The 20,000-nt window shown below is 36.2% G+C and overlaps 2 protein-coding genes across 5 annotated transcripts in view; both read left to right on the forward strand.

Moving 5' to 3' along the window:
- LOC143021277 (uncharacterized) overlaps positions 1-5,996 on the forward strand; it is a 32,301-nt gene extending 26,305 nt beyond the window's left edge. The window contains exons 2-3 of one of the 4 annotated variants that reach the window (XM_076178682.1): positions 5,219-5,422; positions 5,557-5,991. In XM_076178682.1, the coding sequence (XP_076034797.1) occupies positions 5,221-5,422; positions 5,557-5,768 (414 nt within the window). In that variant the 5' untranslated portion in view covers positions 5,219-5,220 and the 3' untranslated portion in view covers positions 5,769-5,991. The other 3 variants (XM_076178681.1, XM_076178683.1, XM_076178684.1) reach the window with 3 other exon arrangements.
- A 3,616-nt stretch (positions 5,997-9,612) lies between these two features.
- Positions 9,613-20,000, forward strand: part of LOC143021278 (organic cation transporter protein-like) — a 17,439-nt gene continuing 7,051 nt past the window's right edge. Inside the window, exons 1-6 of the mRNA XM_076178685.1 lie at positions 9,613-9,815; positions 11,120-11,223; positions 12,747-12,901; positions 13,558-13,726; positions 13,807-13,954; positions 14,898-15,067. Coding sequence (XP_076034800.1) covers positions 11,183-11,223; positions 12,747-12,901; positions 13,558-13,726; positions 13,807-13,954; positions 14,898-15,067 — 683 coding nt within the window. The 5' untranslated portion in view covers positions 9,613-9,815; positions 11,120-11,182. The remainder of the gene's footprint in view (positions 9,816-11,119; positions 11,224-12,746; positions 12,902-13,557; positions 13,727-13,806; positions 13,955-14,897; positions 15,068-20,000) is intronic.

The raw sequence follows: 20,000 nt of genomic DNA on the forward strand, positions 1-20,000 counted from the left end.
CTGCTTCCTGGTTTTAAGGTCCGGACTCACCAGAACTCCCAAGTCCCTCTCGCACTCAGATTTTTCTAAAAACGTGTTATCTAAGATGTATCTATTTTTGGGGTTGTGTAGTCCTACGTTTAACACGCTACACTTAGAGACATTGAAGTTCATTTGCCATTTCTCCGATCATGTTAACAATTTATTAAGATCATCCTGCACAATCTCTGCGTCGTTTCCTGACCCAATCAGGCGTCCTATTTTAGTGTCGTCCGCAAACTTACTAACATCACTATTTATCCCATCGTCTAAGTCATTTATGTACATAATGAACAACAAGGGACCCAAAACCGAGCCCTGGGGGACCCCGCCAGTAACATTGCCCCACCTAGATTTTATTCCATTTATGGTGACCCGCTGTTTTCTGTTACTAATCCAAGCTCTAATCCATTCTAACACTTTTCCTCCTATGCCATGGGCTTTGATTTTATCTAGTAGTCTCTGGTGAGGCACCTTGTCGAACGCTTTGCTAAAGTCAAGGTAAAACATCGTAATTATCATTGTTATCTGACGCCTTATATACTTTAGTGTAAAAGGATAGAAGATTAGTCACACATGACTTACCCTTGGAGAAACCATGCTGTGAATCTCGAATGTGCTCTCTGAGTCTATTTACTATTATTGATTCAAGCATTTTTCCTATAGCCGATGTCAAACTGATTGGCCTGTAGTTGCATATGGACGATTTATCTCCCTTCTTTAAAACAAGAACAACGTTTGCCTGCCTCCAAGCTGTTGGCACAAAACCAGTGTCTACCGATTTATTAAATATTTCAGTTAAATGGTCGCAGATTTCAAATTTACACTCCTTAAGCTTTCTTGGAAAAAATTCGTCTGAACCCGGAGATTTTGTAGCTTTAAGTCTTTCAATCTGTTTGACTACTTCTTTACTAATGCTGATATTAGATAGACTACTTTCTTCATCCCCTCTGTAAATCGGATCGCAGTCAGGTACTTTATCTAACCTCTCATTAGTAAACACCGATAGAAAATAATTGTTAAACTCCTCACTCATTTATTCCTCCGATTCTATCATGTCATTTCATCGTTTTAAATTGGTCCTATTCTTTCTTTATTTTTTGTTCTATAGAGGTGAAAGAAACCCTTTGGGTTGGATTTTGCTTGACTGGCCACCTTGATTTCATAATTACGTTTCGCAGTACGTGTATTCCTTTTAACCAGCTTTGCCATTTCGTTATATCTTGATCTAAGGTGTGATTCCCCGTATTTTATTTTCACGTAAAGTCCTCTTTTCATTCCGATCTCATGTTTCAATCTGTCCGTCATCCATTTGGGAGTATTACTATTTTTCCGTATTGACTTTAGGGGGATAAATGTGTTTTGTGCATTAATAATTAGATCAGTTAGATTGCTATACATTTCTTCTAAATCGCTGACCTGACTGTTGGGCCCTCGCCCCCCAAATGACCTGACCTAAGGTATGCATATTACCCTCCGTGACCCGACTCTTGATACCGACCTGACTCTCAGCCCCGCTACGAGAAACGACAATGTCTGAAACGTCCACATGACAATACGTATTCAATTTCAAATAGGTTTTTATAATGTCAAAGTTTGCTTTCCTGAAGTCTGGTACTTGAACGTTATTCGCACTTTGTAATTTTTCCCAAATAGCATTAAATCTTATCTCTTGATGATCACTAGAGCCTAGTGCTCATTATTTGTTAAAATTAAGTCCAGGGTATTTTGTCCCCTCGTAGGATCGGTAATCACTTGTTTTAGGAAATTACCCTGTACCACATCTAGGAATTTCTTTGCTTCATGATCTGTTAAAGTTTCCCAGTCAATGTTTCTATAATTAAAATCTCCCATGATCACAACGTTTTTGTACTGGGACGCTCTGTGAATTTCATGAATCAGGGGATCAGTCTGCTCAATGCTGAGGTTAGGGGGTCTATACAAGACGCCAATAATAACTTTCTTATTCTTGCCTATAATCTCTACCCAAATAGATTCCTGCCAACCCTATCCTTATGAACTTATATCCTTCTATTTCGATTTCCGGAAGGAAATTTTTATCAGCCATGTTGATCCAGCATTCAGTAATAGCTATAATATCGACATTTTTTACGCATGCTTTACCTCGCAGCAAATAAATGTTGTTAATTATGCTCCTGCTATTTGTACAGTAAACCTTACTTTTATCTTCCCTCCACCTGCTTTGGTGATACTTTTCACAGTCCCTCTCTAAGTTGCTTCTATTGCCTAAACTATATTCCGATACTTCCCCCTACTCCCACGTAATCTACCCGAAAAACCCCTGTAGGATGCCTACTTCTCGCTCAAGGGATTCAGGAATGAGCCGAAATTCTCTGGGAGACAAGTGCACCCCGTCCCTTTTGTATAGGTGATTCTTACCATAAAAGCGGTCCCAGTTGTCGACAAATGCCCATCCATTGGACTCTGATCGATGATAGCTCGTTGCACTCTAGTAAAAAATGTTCGAGTTTTTCTTCACTCTGACGGCACAGGGGCGTTTGTGTCTTGATTGGTGTGACGGTTTCTCCAATTTAGTTTCAGGGTGTTTGTCCTGGTACGGAATAGAATGGCAGCGTCTAGGTTATTTTCATAGATTTTTTCTTCCGTTTTTATTTTTTTTTCATCGCCTGTAGTGATAAGGAGAGTTTATTTACCAGTTCAGCTTTCCATATGTCTGTGTCAATATCGTTTATCCGGGCTTTGAGGTTTTTTGTCGTTTTGAGACCCTCTAGGCTTAAGTTTAGCTTTTGCAAGTACGATCGTAGTTGCTTGGCCCAGTAATTCCTTGTATTTCATAGAGGACTTGGAAAATGAGATTGACTGGCTTATTCCCGGCATCTCCAATGATGTGTTTGGCGTATGAGAGCTTGTTTTGCATGTCTCTGGTGTATGCTGAGGAAGATCTGATCTCTGCTGTCAGGGCTGCTGCTGGTGTGTAGTGTGGTGCTCTGAATATAATTTTGTATGCTTTGTTATCTATTGTCTGTAGTTTGTTAAGTATGCTCTTTGTGAAGAAGATTGCTTCAGTTGAGTGGATCATACTAGGGATAACGAAATTTTTCCAGAACACTTTGCCGATGCTTATCCTGTTACAGCTACTTGCTGTAACCGAGGCTGATTAGCAAATGAGTTTGCTTTGCTGAAGATATCATTTATGTGTTCTTTGAGGAATTTTCTCTTATTCGTTATTTTCATTCCTAAGTATATTGTGAACTTCATAACTTTTATTCCACTAATTTCTTTTGGAGACTTCTAGGTTGTAGGTTAGGATGTTGCTCTTTGCCTTGTTTATTTTTAGACCACATGCCTCTCCAATTTTAGTTAGTAATATGTGCACTTGTACATCTTCTTCTACAGAGTTTGTTAGTAGGAGTTCGTCATCAGCAAAGGAAATTGATATAATTTGTGTGATATGGTTTTTGAAATCTACTAAATGGAGGTGTAAGTAGTTGATGATCAGATATGTTATTAATAGGAAAAGTGTGGTGGAGCCATTGCATCCTTGTATTTTGCACGTCTCCTTGTTATTTATCATTATCTTGGTGTTATCTCCTTGGTACATGTTAGCTATTGTAGAAATGATGTCTGAGTGGATGTTTGATTTTAGTGCTTTTATTAGGGTTTCCCCATTCTCACACTATCTAAGGCCTTGGTGAAATATATTGAAATGACGATCAGAGGTTTTATATTCTTGTAGTGTTCTGTAATGCTTATTGTAGCATGAAGATATTGTCTGTTATTCTTCTTTTTGGTGTGAAACCATTTTGTATTTCAAGTAGGTTTTGGTTGTGGTGTAGATTTTTTTTCCAGTTTTTCTTTGATAATATCTATTAGTATTTTGTAAGATGTGTCTAGTAAGGCTATTGGTCTGAAGTCCTTGACTTGTGGATTTTGTGTTTTTGGGATAAGCTTTGTTTTTGAGGTTTTCCAGCTTTGATGCTACTCTCTTTTATTTGATTATTGAGTTGTAGGCTGCAACAAGTTTAGATGTGGTTTCTGCGTCTTTTATTATTTCTTAAACTTTTCAATGTTTAAACCGCCTGGACTTGCTGCTTTTCCATTTTTAATTTTTCTTATTCGCTAAGTTAGTTCCTCTGCTGTGATGTCCCATGTGCTCATAGGTTTGGTATTTCGTTCTGTGATATTGAAGGCATAATCATAGTGCTCTCTTAGAATTTTTGAGATGTTAATTTTGTGATCAATGTCTATGGCTATGGCACCCTTTCTATTTCCTCTTGGTGTTGTTTTCTGTATTTGCTTTCAACTTCTGCACTCCAATCGTCTTCAATGAGGTTTGCGTGTCGCTGGTCTATGTCTTTCCAGAAAATTGTAATTTACTTTTCTAGTTCTTCTTTAATTATCTTTATTTTGTTTTCATCATATACTGCAGTGTTTCTTATGGTTTTGTTTATGCCATATGACCTTAAGCTGTTTATGTGTTTCCACATTTTTTTCGTGTCTTTTTCCTTTTCAATTTTGTCTAGGGTTTTTCTTTCATAGAACCATTTTTTACCTCTTTTTGGACTTCGACTTTTTTATATTTTGTAGAGTTCCAAAGTTCCTCTTTTTCTTTAGTATCTCAAGTATTTCTTTTCTTCCTGTTTGTTGCTCTCCGTTCTTTGATTTTCTTCATTCTTTCTACCCTGAACCATGGGGCTTTGTCTTTATCTATGTGTGGGATTTCTTTTTCTTCTTTAATGTTTCTTCTGCCTTCATCATCATGGTGTTTTCTATGCTTTCTAAGGTACTGTGTTCGTTCTGATTTCTTTTCATTGAATCTGTGACTCTTTTTCCAAATTGCATAAGGTCTCCACTCGTGGTCCTGTAATAGTAGGTGACTTTGTGGGTTTATTTTGTTTATGTTGCGTGCTGAGTATTTCAAAGTGTACGATAAGCAAGTTGTGGTCGGATAGGTCGTAATGCTGTTGATGGTAAGATAAGGTATTTTTTCGAGGTAGATATAAAAGTTTTAGGGATATTAAAGAAGAACATATTAAGAACATATGTTTTTTTCTTAGCAATTTAAATATTACGACCAATCAATAAATAAAGTCACATATATCGACTCATTTGAAATATAAGGGAATAGCAATGTTAGCACTGGGTCACTGGATCATCGCATGCAAACACCAAAGTAAAATTTAATAAATAATTTGAGGTCTCTGTTTTCATGTTCCAGAGATGCACTTCAAAGATGAAACTCCGCCTGATGATGTGGAATGCAAGACATACACGAGGTATTTGGATGATGAGACAACAGTTCCGTCCTCCCCCGTGAAGACAGAAACCATGACTAAGGGGGATTCCACTTTTGAAGATGTTTTGAACTTGGCTGGAAGCAATGGCTTCTGGAACCACGGTTTATTCATTTTGATATATCTTGGTAAATACCCTTCATCAAAGTGATCAGTGTCAAAGTGATCAGTGTTGAAAAATGAAACACTGTTCAGAATTTAAAACATTTTTGTGTTTGTAAGGCTGAATAAAAACCTACCAAAAACATTCTATCTTTTGAAGGTGCGATACCATCGGCTTTCGAGGTCTTGTCGTACCAGTTTCTTGGTTACACGCCAGAATATTGGTGCCATATTCAGGAACTACATGATGCTAACTGGACAAGCCAACAAATCATTGACTTCGCCATTCCAAGGCTAGTATTGTACAATGCATTTAACTTATTTGCATTAATGATGGTCGGGAATACATACACAGATGTGGCTGTAGACTAATTATAATTTTTCATTATGCATCGATAAACATACAAAAATTTCTCTTCCCCTCTTTCCACATCCCTTTCCCTCCTCCCTCTCCTCCTCTCTCTCTCAATCTCTCCTCTTTCTTTCCCATTTCTCTCTCCATCCCTCCCCCTCTCTCTCACTCTTCTCAGTCTTCCCATCTCTCTCTTTTCCACTTGCCTCTCCATACATCTTTCAAAGGATTACAAAGGCGGAGCATGCCGACAGGAGACCTTTTGATCCATATCTAGGTCGGATGCGAAAAAAATCATATTAATAATAAAACAATAAAATAAAAACTATAATAATATAAATAACAAATAAGATACATGAATAAATGCATAGGTATAGTTAAATAATAAACAAACAGGTAAATAGTAAATAATAATAAATTGACATATAACTAATAACAAATAAAAATCAGAAAGACAAATGATAACAAAACAAAAACAAATAGTATAAGATAAATTATAATCATTACAGCATCTTACTTAGGTATTTATCTAAATGATTCTTAAAGCTTCGAACTGAACTACATTGCACTACCTGTGCAGGAAGTTTATTCCATTCATTAACTACACGGTTGGCAAAGTTGTTTCTACCTACTTCCAAATTGAATCTATTTCCGGACAGTTTGAGACCATTGTTTCTTGTCTGATTCTCATTCAATGTGAAAATTTGGTCACTTTTGATGTTGTCAATTCCCTTTAAAATCTTAAAGACCTGTATCAAGTCACCTCTGAGTCTACGCTTTTTTAGGGAAAACAGATTCATGTGTTTTAGTCGATTTTCGTATGATTTATTTTTGATATTTGGAATCAGTTTTGTGGCTTGCCGTTGTACTTTTTACTGTCTGTCAATGTCTTTAATGAGATTCGGTGACCATACGGAAACAGCATATTCCAAATGTGGACGAACTAACGATTTATATAGCTTGTTAATGAGTGATGGACTTTTGAAATCAAAAGATCGCGCAATCAGTCCTAGGATCTTATTTGCTTTCTCAGAGGCTGAAATACACTGCTTAGATGATTTGAGGTCGTTACTGATAATTACACCGAGATCTTTTTCACTATCCACTTTTGTTAACGAATTTCCAAATAACTTGTAATCGTACTTACTGTTATTTTTACCTATGTGCATTACTTTGCATTTACTTGTGTTAAATTTCATTAGCCACTTTTCAGACCATTGCTGTAATTTATCTTTTTTTTATCTTCTTTTTATCTCTCTTTCTCTCACCTTTAAAAAGGTGTGATATCCTGAAGATTACCTAGATTGTAGAATCAGCAGGGTCATAGTGTCTAGAAAAACTAATATTCTTATAGTCTGAGTCTGAAAATATGTAGGCCTAATAAACACCTCCCCATAGAACCCTAAATCTGTCAAAAGTGGGTAATTCAAAAGCCCTATCTTAATACACACATACTGTTTGTTGGTTTACCTATTGGTTTCACAGACTTCCAAAGTCTTTAGTCATCAGAATATTTCTTCATATCAAAGCGAATTTCTGATTCCTTGTTGAACCAATGAATTTCTGCAGCAGTCCTTCCTCTGAAGATAATGGTGTTGATCAAATTAACTTTTTCGTTGCATAAAGGGGGTAGGTTCTGATTGAATTGAACTGCCGGGCAGCAGCTGGGATAAAGGTAAAAGTAAAATACAGTGAAGCGTTAAAACCGATTACCAGATGACAAAAATTTGGGAAAACGAGAATTTGGGAAAAAAAGTAATTACGGCCTAAAAAAAAGTGAAACTATTTTTATCGATGAAAATTAAATAACGAATGTTTCTCTCACTTGTTCTTCAATCCTTCTATTTCAGGATTTTATCTCCTCTGAATACATCTACACATTACATTAAGTCTTAAAAAGTTTCCCGGAACCAATTTCTACAATTTGAACTTCAGCGTCAAAAAGAGAAGTTTCCTTGCATCAATTTTGTAAAATACTTCAGCATTTTTACGCAGTCCATTGTCTAAGTTTCTTAGTTGCCAATACATTGGTGTTTCTATTATGTAATAGTTCTCACTACATTTGGAGTTTCCTACATATAAATGAGCTAACACTAAAATAATGAACTGTATAAAGACAAAAATGTACAAATATCTGACAACATTCTTTGATTATTTACCAAAATCACGCTTCTTTTTCTGTATTTAATTTTCTACTGAGATATTCAGAGAACCTAAACATTTTCTTTTAAACCTCTCTCTATTCTTTAAGCTTAAATTTCTTTATTTACAAATGAAAAAAAAATCCTGCAACATCCTTCCAGTCCTTTACAGCATCTGTTTTAGTCATTCTTTGATTTAATTTTATTTTTATACATTTGTGACACGAAGTTTCTTGCATATAACTTGTGTAACACCACATTAATGGGTTATAGGTAGACACAAATGTTGTTTGAATAGCGAAAAATAGTCTCTCTTTTACAAGTAACCTAATACCTTAATGTTTAGATTACCAAGTTTATCCCTCTTTACTCTTTATACTTTAATTTGAAAAATCTGTGAGAATTTGTCCTGTTTTAACTACACCTTGGTTCTAATCCACTATAATAGTGTTTTTATTTTGTAATATTTTTCACTTATTATATTTGAAGGTTTTTGCATGTAATGTATGTTCTCTCTATCTATACAACAAGAGGTTTTTTCTCCCTATAAGGGAGGTAGCTAAGTCAAAGGCATGTACCTACTCCCACCCATTCTAGTCCCATCCACCACATAATGGAATGTCTCTTATCTAGACACAAAGATACAAATATCTATCAACATTGTTTACTTGTATATTAAAACCTTGCTTCTCTTTTCAGTAACTAATCCTTTAATTAGAAAAAAAAAGAATAGATAAACAAATAAATAAAATAGATAAAAGTAAATACATAAAAATAAAGAAATGAAAATAAATGAAATAGATAAATAAAAATAAAGAAATGAAAATAAATGAAATAGATAAATAAAAATAAATAAATAAATGAATAAATAAATAAATAAAGATAAATAAATAAATAAAAGTAAATGAATATATAAAAGATAAATAAATAAATCAACAAAAAAATTTGCGGTAGAAAGGTTTCCTGCATTAATAAAACTACAGCCCCTCATCAGGAGCAAAGAATCGAGAGTTTGTAGGCCTTGCAACCTATTGTCTTTACAAGTATTGTCTGACACTTAATTTCCTGCAAAGTTGGTACGTGCACGTATGATAGGTCGTGCACGAGGGTGATGTGTAACACAAAACACTTGATGTGTTTTGTTGTCTCATTACTGAAACAATGATTGTAACGGAGCTTAGAATGACTACTTGCTATTTGGGAGAAATGGGGGATATGGAGCTTATTTGTGGGCAGAGGCGCACACTCGTGGTGCACAACTGCTAGCACTGACGGTCATGGCCTGACTAACTTGGCCCCTCCAAACACGTGGCCCTGCTTGCTTGCTGGGCTACGCTAAACGCTTGAGCACGTAACCAACATCTCCCATGGCCACAATCATGTGACCCAGCCGGGTGGCATGGGGGCGGGGCCAACCCGGCTCTGGGCCCGCCACGATGATGCCAACCAAAAGGAGGGCTGGTATCGTTTGGCCCACAAAGGCTCGTGTGGCGTCAGATGAACAAACCACCTTAGCGCGGCCCATGAAGGCCCTCGTGGCGTCAGATGAAACAGAGCTCACGTGAATACACTTAGGGAGTAGGCGCCAAACTCATCACACACGCATATACGACTATCCTTCTCTTTATCAGGTGCCACATTTCGTCTTCTTCTAGCTTTTGCCAAGCTGTTTAATTCATCTGTGTGTCATCTCTTTGTTATCAAAAGGGTTAAGTGAGCTAACAGATATATATTCGTATTAGGAAGTCGGACGGGAAGCTGGATGGCTGTCTCCAGCGTGACTACAACTACTCCTTGGCGGTGTCACTGGGCTACGAGGAGGCCAAGGAGAACCTGGATATTATCACCAACGTGGTCAACGGGACGGTGTCGTGTCCCAAGAGGGACTTCAATCACACGCAGTATAAATCTACTGTGGTTACAGATGTAAGTTCTGGTACTTCTCGGAATAAGCTAGTACAAAAACTCTCCCCTCATACCCACATACAAGTTTGATTGGTTGATTATAATTTTTGGGAGGTGAATGATGTCCCGACTATGCAAAGGCTATGATGAATATATACTTCTCAAACTGGCAAGAGCTACTCACTGCAGATTTTTAGAAAATCATGCCAGCCAATCAGCCTTAGCGGCGTGGTTTATGTAGAAATGAGAGGAGCTTTACCGCAATATTGGTAGCTAACTTGTTTAGTAGGCGAAGGTGTTATCGGTAAGACGTGGTCGAATGGTCAAAGGAAAGCAAGACAAATTGAAATCAACACTTTTCCAACCAAAGATATCTCAGAAAATTAAGAATAGTAGCCTTACTGCAGCCATAGTTAAAGGATCAAGAAGACTGCCTTGAGGCAGCTGGGATATTTTTTTTTTCATACATTATAAGCTCTAACATGGCATTATCTATGACTACAAATGTATTAAGTGAAACCTTGATACAATTTCTTTGGTATAAAGATTCATGATATGATGCTTCTGAGTGATCTTTTTGTGTTGAAGACCTTCGACTTAACGCTTTTGACAAGACTTTCTTGATCTCGAGGACTATGAAATAATGCTTTTTATTATTGTTTCTTTGTCTTGAGAACACAGGACATACTAATCTTGACAATTCCAATGGGTCGAGAGCCGATGAAATAACTTTTTGTCATGTTTTGTCGGCTTAAAATCTTTGACCTAAAAACCTTTGACCTAAAAAATATGCCAATGAGTTTCTTACTAAAAATACCAGCTGTGGTATGAATTACAGTCCAAGGTACTGTAATTGATTATTCTTGATCAAAATATTGTTAACTGTTGAAACAGATACAAGAACTAGTAGTTTATCACTGAATCTCCTACAGATTTATGCTATTTGATTTTCTTAGTGATTGGGACATAAGATTTACGCTTTTCTCACTCAGTGTAATCGATCATAGCAAGAGCGAAGTGAATTTTTTTTTTTTTTTTTACAATATTGCTTCATTTCGCTACAAAGCAAATTTAGTAATGAAGGGGAGTGAGTGCTGGAATACAACGTCTCCCTTTGTTGTAGGCAATATATTTTATTTCTGATATTTTTGTATACTCTGACTAATAGGAAATGAGCAACCTTTCTATTTCATCTTTTATTTTTCAATCCTTCCCCACTTGTTTTCTTCTTTATGATTTCGTCAAAGGTCCAATTTTGACTCTAACGATTTGATTAAGCCATACAAAACCCTCAGTGACAAAGGATATTTTTTTTTCTCCAACAGTTCGACCTGGTGTGCGATCAGCGATGGCTCTATTCAACGACGTCGTCCGTTATACAGATCGGAATGCTCATCGCCTCCCTCATCGTGGGCTACGCCACCGACCTGTGAGTTCCACTTCTGCTTGTCCACTCACTCGACCGTCTCCGATCAGGTCACCACCCAGTATTGAGTCGGTATAAACAAAGAATCAGCACAGTAACACCCTCGATCTAAGATATACGTACTACATTGAAAACACAGAATGTGTAATCTTACGTTACTCAACACGAACCACAGGCAGCAATATAGAATTTCTTCCCTGAGTGACTTATGGTTCAGCGAAGGTGCTGTTGCCAAATACAGTGGGGTGTGGGCATCTTGGAAATAACGTACTTGGTCCCTCTCATCTCGGGGTAGCATCCTGGCGGATAAAAATGATTGACGAAACCCTGAAAAGAATCTTCAAATCATATCACGGGAATGAGAGGGTTGATTAAGAAAGCTCTCACCACTTCAGTTCTGAGAGTACGTCGAGCTGAATATGATACTCAAATCAAAGAATGTAGTGTATTATGATTTTTTTTTCTAAAAGTCTAGGAGCTCAGCAAAGACCAGATATTAGAATCTAAGGTTCTAAAATTGACTGATAGTACCGCTATGATAAAGTTTGGTTGAGGGTGAGGCTTGATACAAACACAGGGGTTCTGTGTCTTCTTTATTGTCTACTGTGGTTGTGGTGGATTGAAATGGTTATTTGCGAACTAAGAGATCGGCTTACCTGGTTTGCAGAAGTGAAGGGGCTGCGGTCGTGGTATGTGATCGGCATGCGTGCTCTCTCTGGTGTAATAATGCACCTCCGATCCGGGCGACCCACGCTTGGTTTAAACTTTGATCGCTGCGCATGGTCTCGGCAAATCATCTCCTAGAGCAGCATCCACGTGACCTAGCTTGCGCAGCGTGGAGGTCATTGCGCACGCTTGCGTCATTGCGCACGCTTGTTGCTACCCACAAAGGGCAAAGCGCCCTCAGCTCACCACACCGCAACTGAATTTATTTTTCTAATTAATGAAGCAAAAGAGAAACAGTATCTTCAAATTGTCATGGGATAGCTTGAATTGGGAGGTAGATAAAAAAAAAGAAAAAATTGGCAATCGTATTCAATGGGACAAACTTCTCGTGCAGTATATCTCATATAAAATATTTTAAAGTTTTAATATTTAGGTAGGTAAACACCTATGGAAAATACTGTAATAATCCTCTTTTATTTCCTTCCACGTGTGCTCACAACCACATTGTGAACCTAAAGGTCTTATGAAAGTCTCTATTTCTATTTTAACTTGTAGCAAAATTTTCCACAGGAACCTATCCAATATGTGGAATCATATGTGGTCCTAAAGCTGATATCCATAACCATCAGACGACACATTTATGAAACGAGTGTAAAAAGAAGACGAACAAGAAGAAGAAAAAGAAGAAGAAAAAGAAGAAAAAAGAAGAAAAAGAAGAAAGAAGAAGAAGAAGAAGAAGAAGAAGAAGAAGAAGAAGAAGAAGAAGAAGAAGAAGAAGAAGAAGAAACTACTTCTGAATGAGTATTAGCTTGATGACTAAATAATTTAAACTATATATTTTTTCTGGTCCTACTTGGCAGATTCGGGAAGCGGCGTTTCATCATCGTGTGCCATATCTTCCACCTTCTGAGTGGGGTGTTAGCAGCCATGTCCCCTAGCGTGGGCATGTACCTCTTTAGCAAGTGCTTGCAGTCTGTGTTCAGAATGTGTACAGGCATCTCAAAGTTTGCACTAGGTAAGATATCCAGTATGATTTTATGTTTTTTTAAGTAAGATATCTTGTTTTGTACACTGTTAACGTAATTTTTGAAATAAGTAAAAGAGCACAGGGTTATATCCGCAGTGGCTGAGTATTTTTCTAAAGCCTAACTGCATTCCTCTATCTATAACTGTCTATTTAAACCATGTAATTGATATTCTAAAGGTTCTGTGAGATTGGTTCAAGAATTCTTGATAGATAATGTGATAAACGGTTTGGGGGAATAATGACTATTATAACAATGTGTGAAATAGGAGATTTACAGCTTTCATGATGTCAGAGATACAGGTTGCTATTATGAATAACTACGTTAGATTCTTTGAAATTACATGAATTCCTATTTTCAAATGAATATAGATATTTCATTTATGATTAGATGCCAGTTACAATTGACGTCTAATTGCTAGTCAAATAACTAGAATAAATCTGAAATTAATTTCCAGCGTACCAATAATGGGATGGTGGAGAGCATACAGAAACACTGCTATCGTAGAGAAGTGAGTTGTGGACAACGAGGATGAGCTATGGAAACAAACAAATTCGCAAAAATTCTAGATTAGATTGCTTCGGCGCACAACCAGATAAACAAAGCCTTTTAATTTCCTGTCATATATATTTTTTTCGTTTCACAGTTATGGAACTAAGTTCCAACTCGCTTCGCTCGTACATAGGCTCGGCTGTGGGGATTCCTTGGGCGTTGGGGCAAATGTTGCTCCCCGGCATTGCCTATTATATTAGAGAGTGGAAATACTTACAACTAATACTTTCATCACCCTTTCTCTATACCATCAGCTACTACTGGTAAGGACACGTTTCTAGCGTCTGGCAATAAACTTGTGTCCAACAAATATGGCCAATTTGCATTCAAAACGCCCTTGCAGGTTCTTGCCAGAGTCGCCCCGCTGGCTCATTCTTAGAGGACGGTATGAGGAAGCCGTCAAAGTCCTGAAGACGATTGCTTACTGGAACAAACGCACTTTGCCAAGCGATGAGAAGCTACTGGAGATGGTCAAAAGCATCGCTATCAAAGTAAGGATAATGTCTAATAGATTCCTGTAAGGTTTCATCTCAATTTTTTTATCATGTCGAACATAATTAGATTTTTATTAGAGAGAAAACTGATTGCTTTGGGCGCATTAAACTAGCTACTTGCACAAAAGAACACTGTTCAATCATGATGCCGCCCGGAAACAAAATGGCAGCAAAGGAGAAGAGAGTGATTGGGTGAGTGTCAGGCTTAGGCACATAATGTACCAATAGAATACAGTATAGGGTTCTAGACGTTAGTTTTTAAAAAACAAAAGTAACTGCACATATATCTAGTTATAGTAATTGAACTCAAATAGTTAGCTTTTACTTCTTTAATGATTTTATTTTGACTTTAGCCGGTCAACTTATTCCAGTTTAGGGGGAAATGTAACCAGTAAAGGGTTAAATGGTTATTTTGATCAGAGGGAAGTTATAAGTATTGGGGTGACAACTTTGACTAAGATCATACTTAAAGCGTGTAATATTATTTTTTATTCAGACATACCTTTACTATAGTACCAACATTAACATATTCAAAGTCGAAGATACTAAAGTGATCAAAGAAATCCAGAGCCCCTTCGGTTGTTAGGCTTTCTCATTTACATAGTTATCAGTAATTCGTCTAACGAAGAGTTACAATAACTCTAATGAGACATGCCAAGCGATCTATCATACTTGTGCCTGATTTTTCTGATAGTTACATTTCTAGATGTATGCCATAGTATGCAAATATATATATATATATATATATATATATATATATATATATATGTATATATATATATATATATATATATATATATATATATATATATATATATATATATATATAAACCTACTCCAAATTTCCCATTAGTACATCCATGTACTTTTATCCTCTCTGCTCCCCCCCCCAAAAAAAAAAAACTATGATTTTATAATGCACGTTTTCCCATCCTTACAGGAGAGCGGAGGAGAGCAAGGCAGCGAGGGTCTGGTCAGTCGAGGTCTTAATCAACTGAAGGAACTTTTTCAGACTAAAGTGAAAATAGTGCGAACTTTCGTGCTGTTTTTCTGCTGGTTCACGACCGCCTTCACTTACTATGGAATTTCTCTCATAAGCGTCCACATAGGGTAATACACTAAGACACAGGATTATAATTATGCAAGAGTGTCGAGAATCAAATATTCATATCCTCACTTATCTAACTTATTTGCTTATTTTCTTATTGAATAATTGACTGACTGATTGATTAATTGATTGATTGATCTATCTGTCTATCTATCTATATGTAAATTTGTCTACCTATGTATATATGTATGTGTGTATGTGTGTATGTATGTATGTATGTACGTATGTATGTATGTATGTATGTATAATTGCATGTATGTATGTATGTATGTATGTATGTATGTATGTATGTATGTATATATGTATGTATGTGTGTATGTATGTATTTATGCATGCATGATTGCATGTATGTATGCTTATATGTATGTATGTATATATGTATGTATGTATGTATGCATGTATGTATGTATTCATGTATATTTGTATGTATGTATGTATGTATGTATATATGTATGTATGTATGTATGCATGTATTTATGTATGTATGTATGTATGTATATATGTACGTACGTATGTATGTATGTATGTATGTATGTATGTATGTATGTATGTATGTATGTATATATATGTATGCATGAATGTATGTGTGCATGTGTGTATGTGTGTATGTATGTATGTATGTATGTATGTATGTATGTATGTATGTATGAATGTATTTATGTATGTATGTATGTATGTATATATGTACGTACGTATGTATGTATGTATGTATGTATGTATGTATGTATGTATGTATGTATGTATGTATATATATGTATGCATGAATGTAAATATATATGTATGTATGTAATATATGCATATATATATGTATATATATATATGTATATATGTATGTATGTAATATATGTATGTATGTATGTATGTATGTATGTATGTGTGTGTGTGTATGTATGTGTGTATGTATGTATGTGTGTAAGTATGTATGTATGTATGTATGTATGTACTTATGTATGTATGCATGTATATATGTATACATGCATATATGTGTGTATGTATTAATGTATGTATGTATGTATGTATGTATGTATGTATATATATATATATATGTATGCATGAACATATGTGTGCATGTGTATATATATATATGTATATATATATATATATATATACGTACATATCAGTTTGTCTGTCTGTCTATCTATGTAACTATGAACTACCTCCACATCGACGTCAGTTGCGAGCGAGTCCCTGAGATAATTGGGAGATTTCCCCCTGGAGGTTTTCGTGCAGACGTTCTGAATATCCAAACACGAATCTGTACAACCGAGCAAGTGGGTTCTGCCCCACACCTATCATAACTCTTACTTCCTTCCATTTCATTCTTTCCTTACACTAACCCTCTAAAGTTTGTCAAAGGTCTTTAGTAGTTCATGCAGAAAAATTCGATCATTTACCAAACTGGAGAGGAGCTGAAATGCTACATAAAGTTTTTGATAAATTCACTAGAAGAATTGCAGAATCAGCATATATTTCAACTAAGAATTCATAGAACCATCGAGGAGGGTCGATCAATTTAGCTAAACAAACTAGAATTTTAATTATAGAACACGCCAGAAAAACGACCTTTCCCAAGTATCCGACAAGATAATTAAGTTTAGTACATCAACTTTAATTAGAGTTTTCCGTACACCCTACGAGAACGAAACGTTAGAGTGTTTGGGGTTCCGAGCCTTACCCTGTGTTTATGTTCTCCATCATATATATATATATATATATATATATATATATATATATATATATATATATATTATATATATATATATATATATATATATATATATGTATATATATATATGTATATATATATATGTATATACATATACATATATTATATATATATATATATTATATATATATATATACATATATATATATATATATATATATATGAACATGGAGGGAGCAGGTTCTCCTGTAGACATGCGTTGTTAAATTCGACAGCATTAAGGAGGTTGTTAATCTTCTTATGGGTATTTTCAAGCTTTCTAACAAGGACTCGGCCATGTGGGGGGTGTGCATAAACCAGATTGCCAAAAAAATTATTCATATATTCTCAACGTTTCGTCTGCAAGGAGACATCATCAGGAAAATCTGTAACATATAAATTACCGACATACAGAAACAAAGAACAATGGTATTAACAATAACAAAAATTCATCAATCAAGAAAATAGACATCAATAAATCAAATCGTAAACTAACACAGATACATAGCTCGTTGGGGATCAATACTTACAAAATTAAAGATTTAAAGAAATGACAAAAGATAGCATGGATAGTTGACTTATATATCAAATCATACCCTGCATGGGTGGTGGAGTGGGTGTGACCCGTCTTGACAGCGTCGGTATGGGGGTTAGGGGGGTTGGGGTGGGGGTTGCGAGGTCGGTTGGAGGGGAGGATGGAGGGGATGGGTGGGAGGAGGAGGGAGAGGGTGCTTATGACCCGACTTCGTATTGATAAAGGGTGTGGTGGTCACAGGAGGGTTTGGTTGGGGGGAGGGGGGTAGGGGTTCGTCGCGCGGGCGAGAACATTGTTATATAATTTAATGCTAGAAATCATGTTGCATTGGATGTTTATAATAGGGCTATATTCTTTTATGAACATTACTTTTAAAAGCTTAAGCTTATGTGCATCCCTATTGCTTGCGATTATTCTAGTGTTCTGAACTAAATACTCACGGACGGCGGTTTGGTTATATTTTCTCAAATGATGTTAGATAGCCCCATTTTGTAAGTGCATAGATATTCTCCTAATGAGACTACATCTAGTGTATCCAATGTATATACATACATACATACACACACACACACACACACACACACACACACACACACACACACACACACACACACACACACACACACACACACACACACACACACACACATAATATCTATATATATATATATATATATATATATATATATATATGAGAGAGAATGTGGGTAGGGAAGGGCAAACGAAGATGTGTTAGGAATAGTTTATTGCCCTAACGTTGCGACCAACTTGGTTTTCTTCAGAGTCCTCTGAAGGAAGACCAAGTTGGTCGCAACGTTAGGGCAATAAACTATTCCTAACACATCTTCGTTTGCCCTTCCCCACCCACATTCTCTCTCATTTGTCTGAAATAATCTTATATATATATATATATATATATATATATATATATATATATAATGTATATATATATATATATATATATATATATATTGCTGGTAACCGCTAAGGAAATCGAAAGAAAACAGTAATTCCCAAATGCTTTCGTGTAATTCACATCTTCAGGGGAATATAGAAAAATTTGTGTTACAAAGAGGTTTAACAATAACAAGATTATACACTAGGAAAGGAACTGGCATAGTGCGAGATGTCATAAGATTAAACACCAGGAAAGGAACTGGCTTAGTACAAGATGACACAAGATTATACGCTAGGAAAGAAACTGGTAAAGTACAAAAAGTCACAAATGAAAAAGAATGTCTTAGTACACAAAGTAATCAAGAAAAAAGAAATGTAGAGAACAGCAAATATTCATCAAATTAATTTTGGTCACATACAACCTGATAACAAATTTTGTTAATGATAAATTTATCTAATTTATAAATGCCATTACTGATATTAAGATTAGAACCTTCAGAATTTTTTATAATACTACTTTCTATTATGTTTCTATTGACAAATGAATTACAAGAAATAATAACGGAAGCATTAGTCCAATTAATACAATGATTGAAATTTTTCATGTGAACAAATAGAGCATTGGATTCTTGTGCTATTTTAACACTATATTTATGTTTTTTAATTATAGTTGATAGTTCTTTGCCCATTTGTCCAATGTAATACTTTTCACAATCTCTGCAAGGGATTTTGTATATGCATCAATAAATCATCCATACACAACCATTCTCCACTCACGTCTATCTTCTGCCTTCTCCCTTCCTTCCTCAACCGACATTCACTTCTTTCCAACTGCCCCTTTTTTCCCATCCACCCATCTCATCCTTGGTCGCCCCTTCATTTTCACTTCCCCCACCTATGCCTTTCACACCTCATTTACTAATCGTTCTTCACTCATTCTTTCCATGTGTCCAAACCATCCCAATACTATTTCACCAACACTATCTCCCAACTCCCTTTCCACCCCTGTTCTCCTCAGCACCTCGTTTCTCACTTTATCCAGCCTGGTCACCCCTACCATAATTCTCAGGCACCTCATCTCAAATACATTTAAACTCTTCCTCTCTTATATTCCATGTTTCTGCTCCATACAGTGCTGTCGGCACAACCACTCCTTCATACAACCTTCTCTTAGCATCACTACCCAAATGTCTATTTCTCATTACACTTTTTACTCCCCCAAGGCATTTACTCGCTTCTCTCAATCTACATTCTACCTCCACCTCTACTCCTTCCATCCAGCCACATTGGACTCCAAATATCTAAAGTTATCAACTTCCTCCAGTCTCTCTCCCTTAATACTCCCTATTTGCTGCCATCCTCTCCCCTTGTGCATCTTATCACCTTACATTTACCCACTTTTATCTTCAATTTTTTTCTTTCGCACACCTTCACAAATTCCGTCACTAACTTCCTTAATCCATCCTTTGATCCTGCCACAAGCAGCGTCGTCAGCAAACAACTGGCTTATCACCCACTTTTTTCCATTTTCTTTAACCATCTCCGATCGTCAGCCCATTACTCTTGCGTTTACCTTTCGCACCATCCCATCCATTTATAAATTGAATAACCAAGGCGACATAGCACACCCATGGCGAAGTTCCACCTTTACCTCATACCAATCACTCTCTCCATTTCTAATTCTAACACAAGAACTACTATCGTAAAAACTCTTGACTGTTCTTGACGGCTATCCTCCTATCTCATTTATTTGCAATACCTCCCACAGTGCTATCCTATCTACCCTGTTATAAGCCTT

Source organism: Oratosquilla oratoria, chromosome 41 (assembly GCF_046742065.1).
Source record: "Oratosquilla oratoria isolate Oo_2021 chromosome 41, ASM4674206v1, whole genome shotgun sequence".
Taxonomy (NCBI): domain Eukaryota; kingdom Metazoa; phylum Arthropoda; class Malacostraca; order Stomatopoda; family Squillidae; genus Oratosquilla; species Oratosquilla oratoria.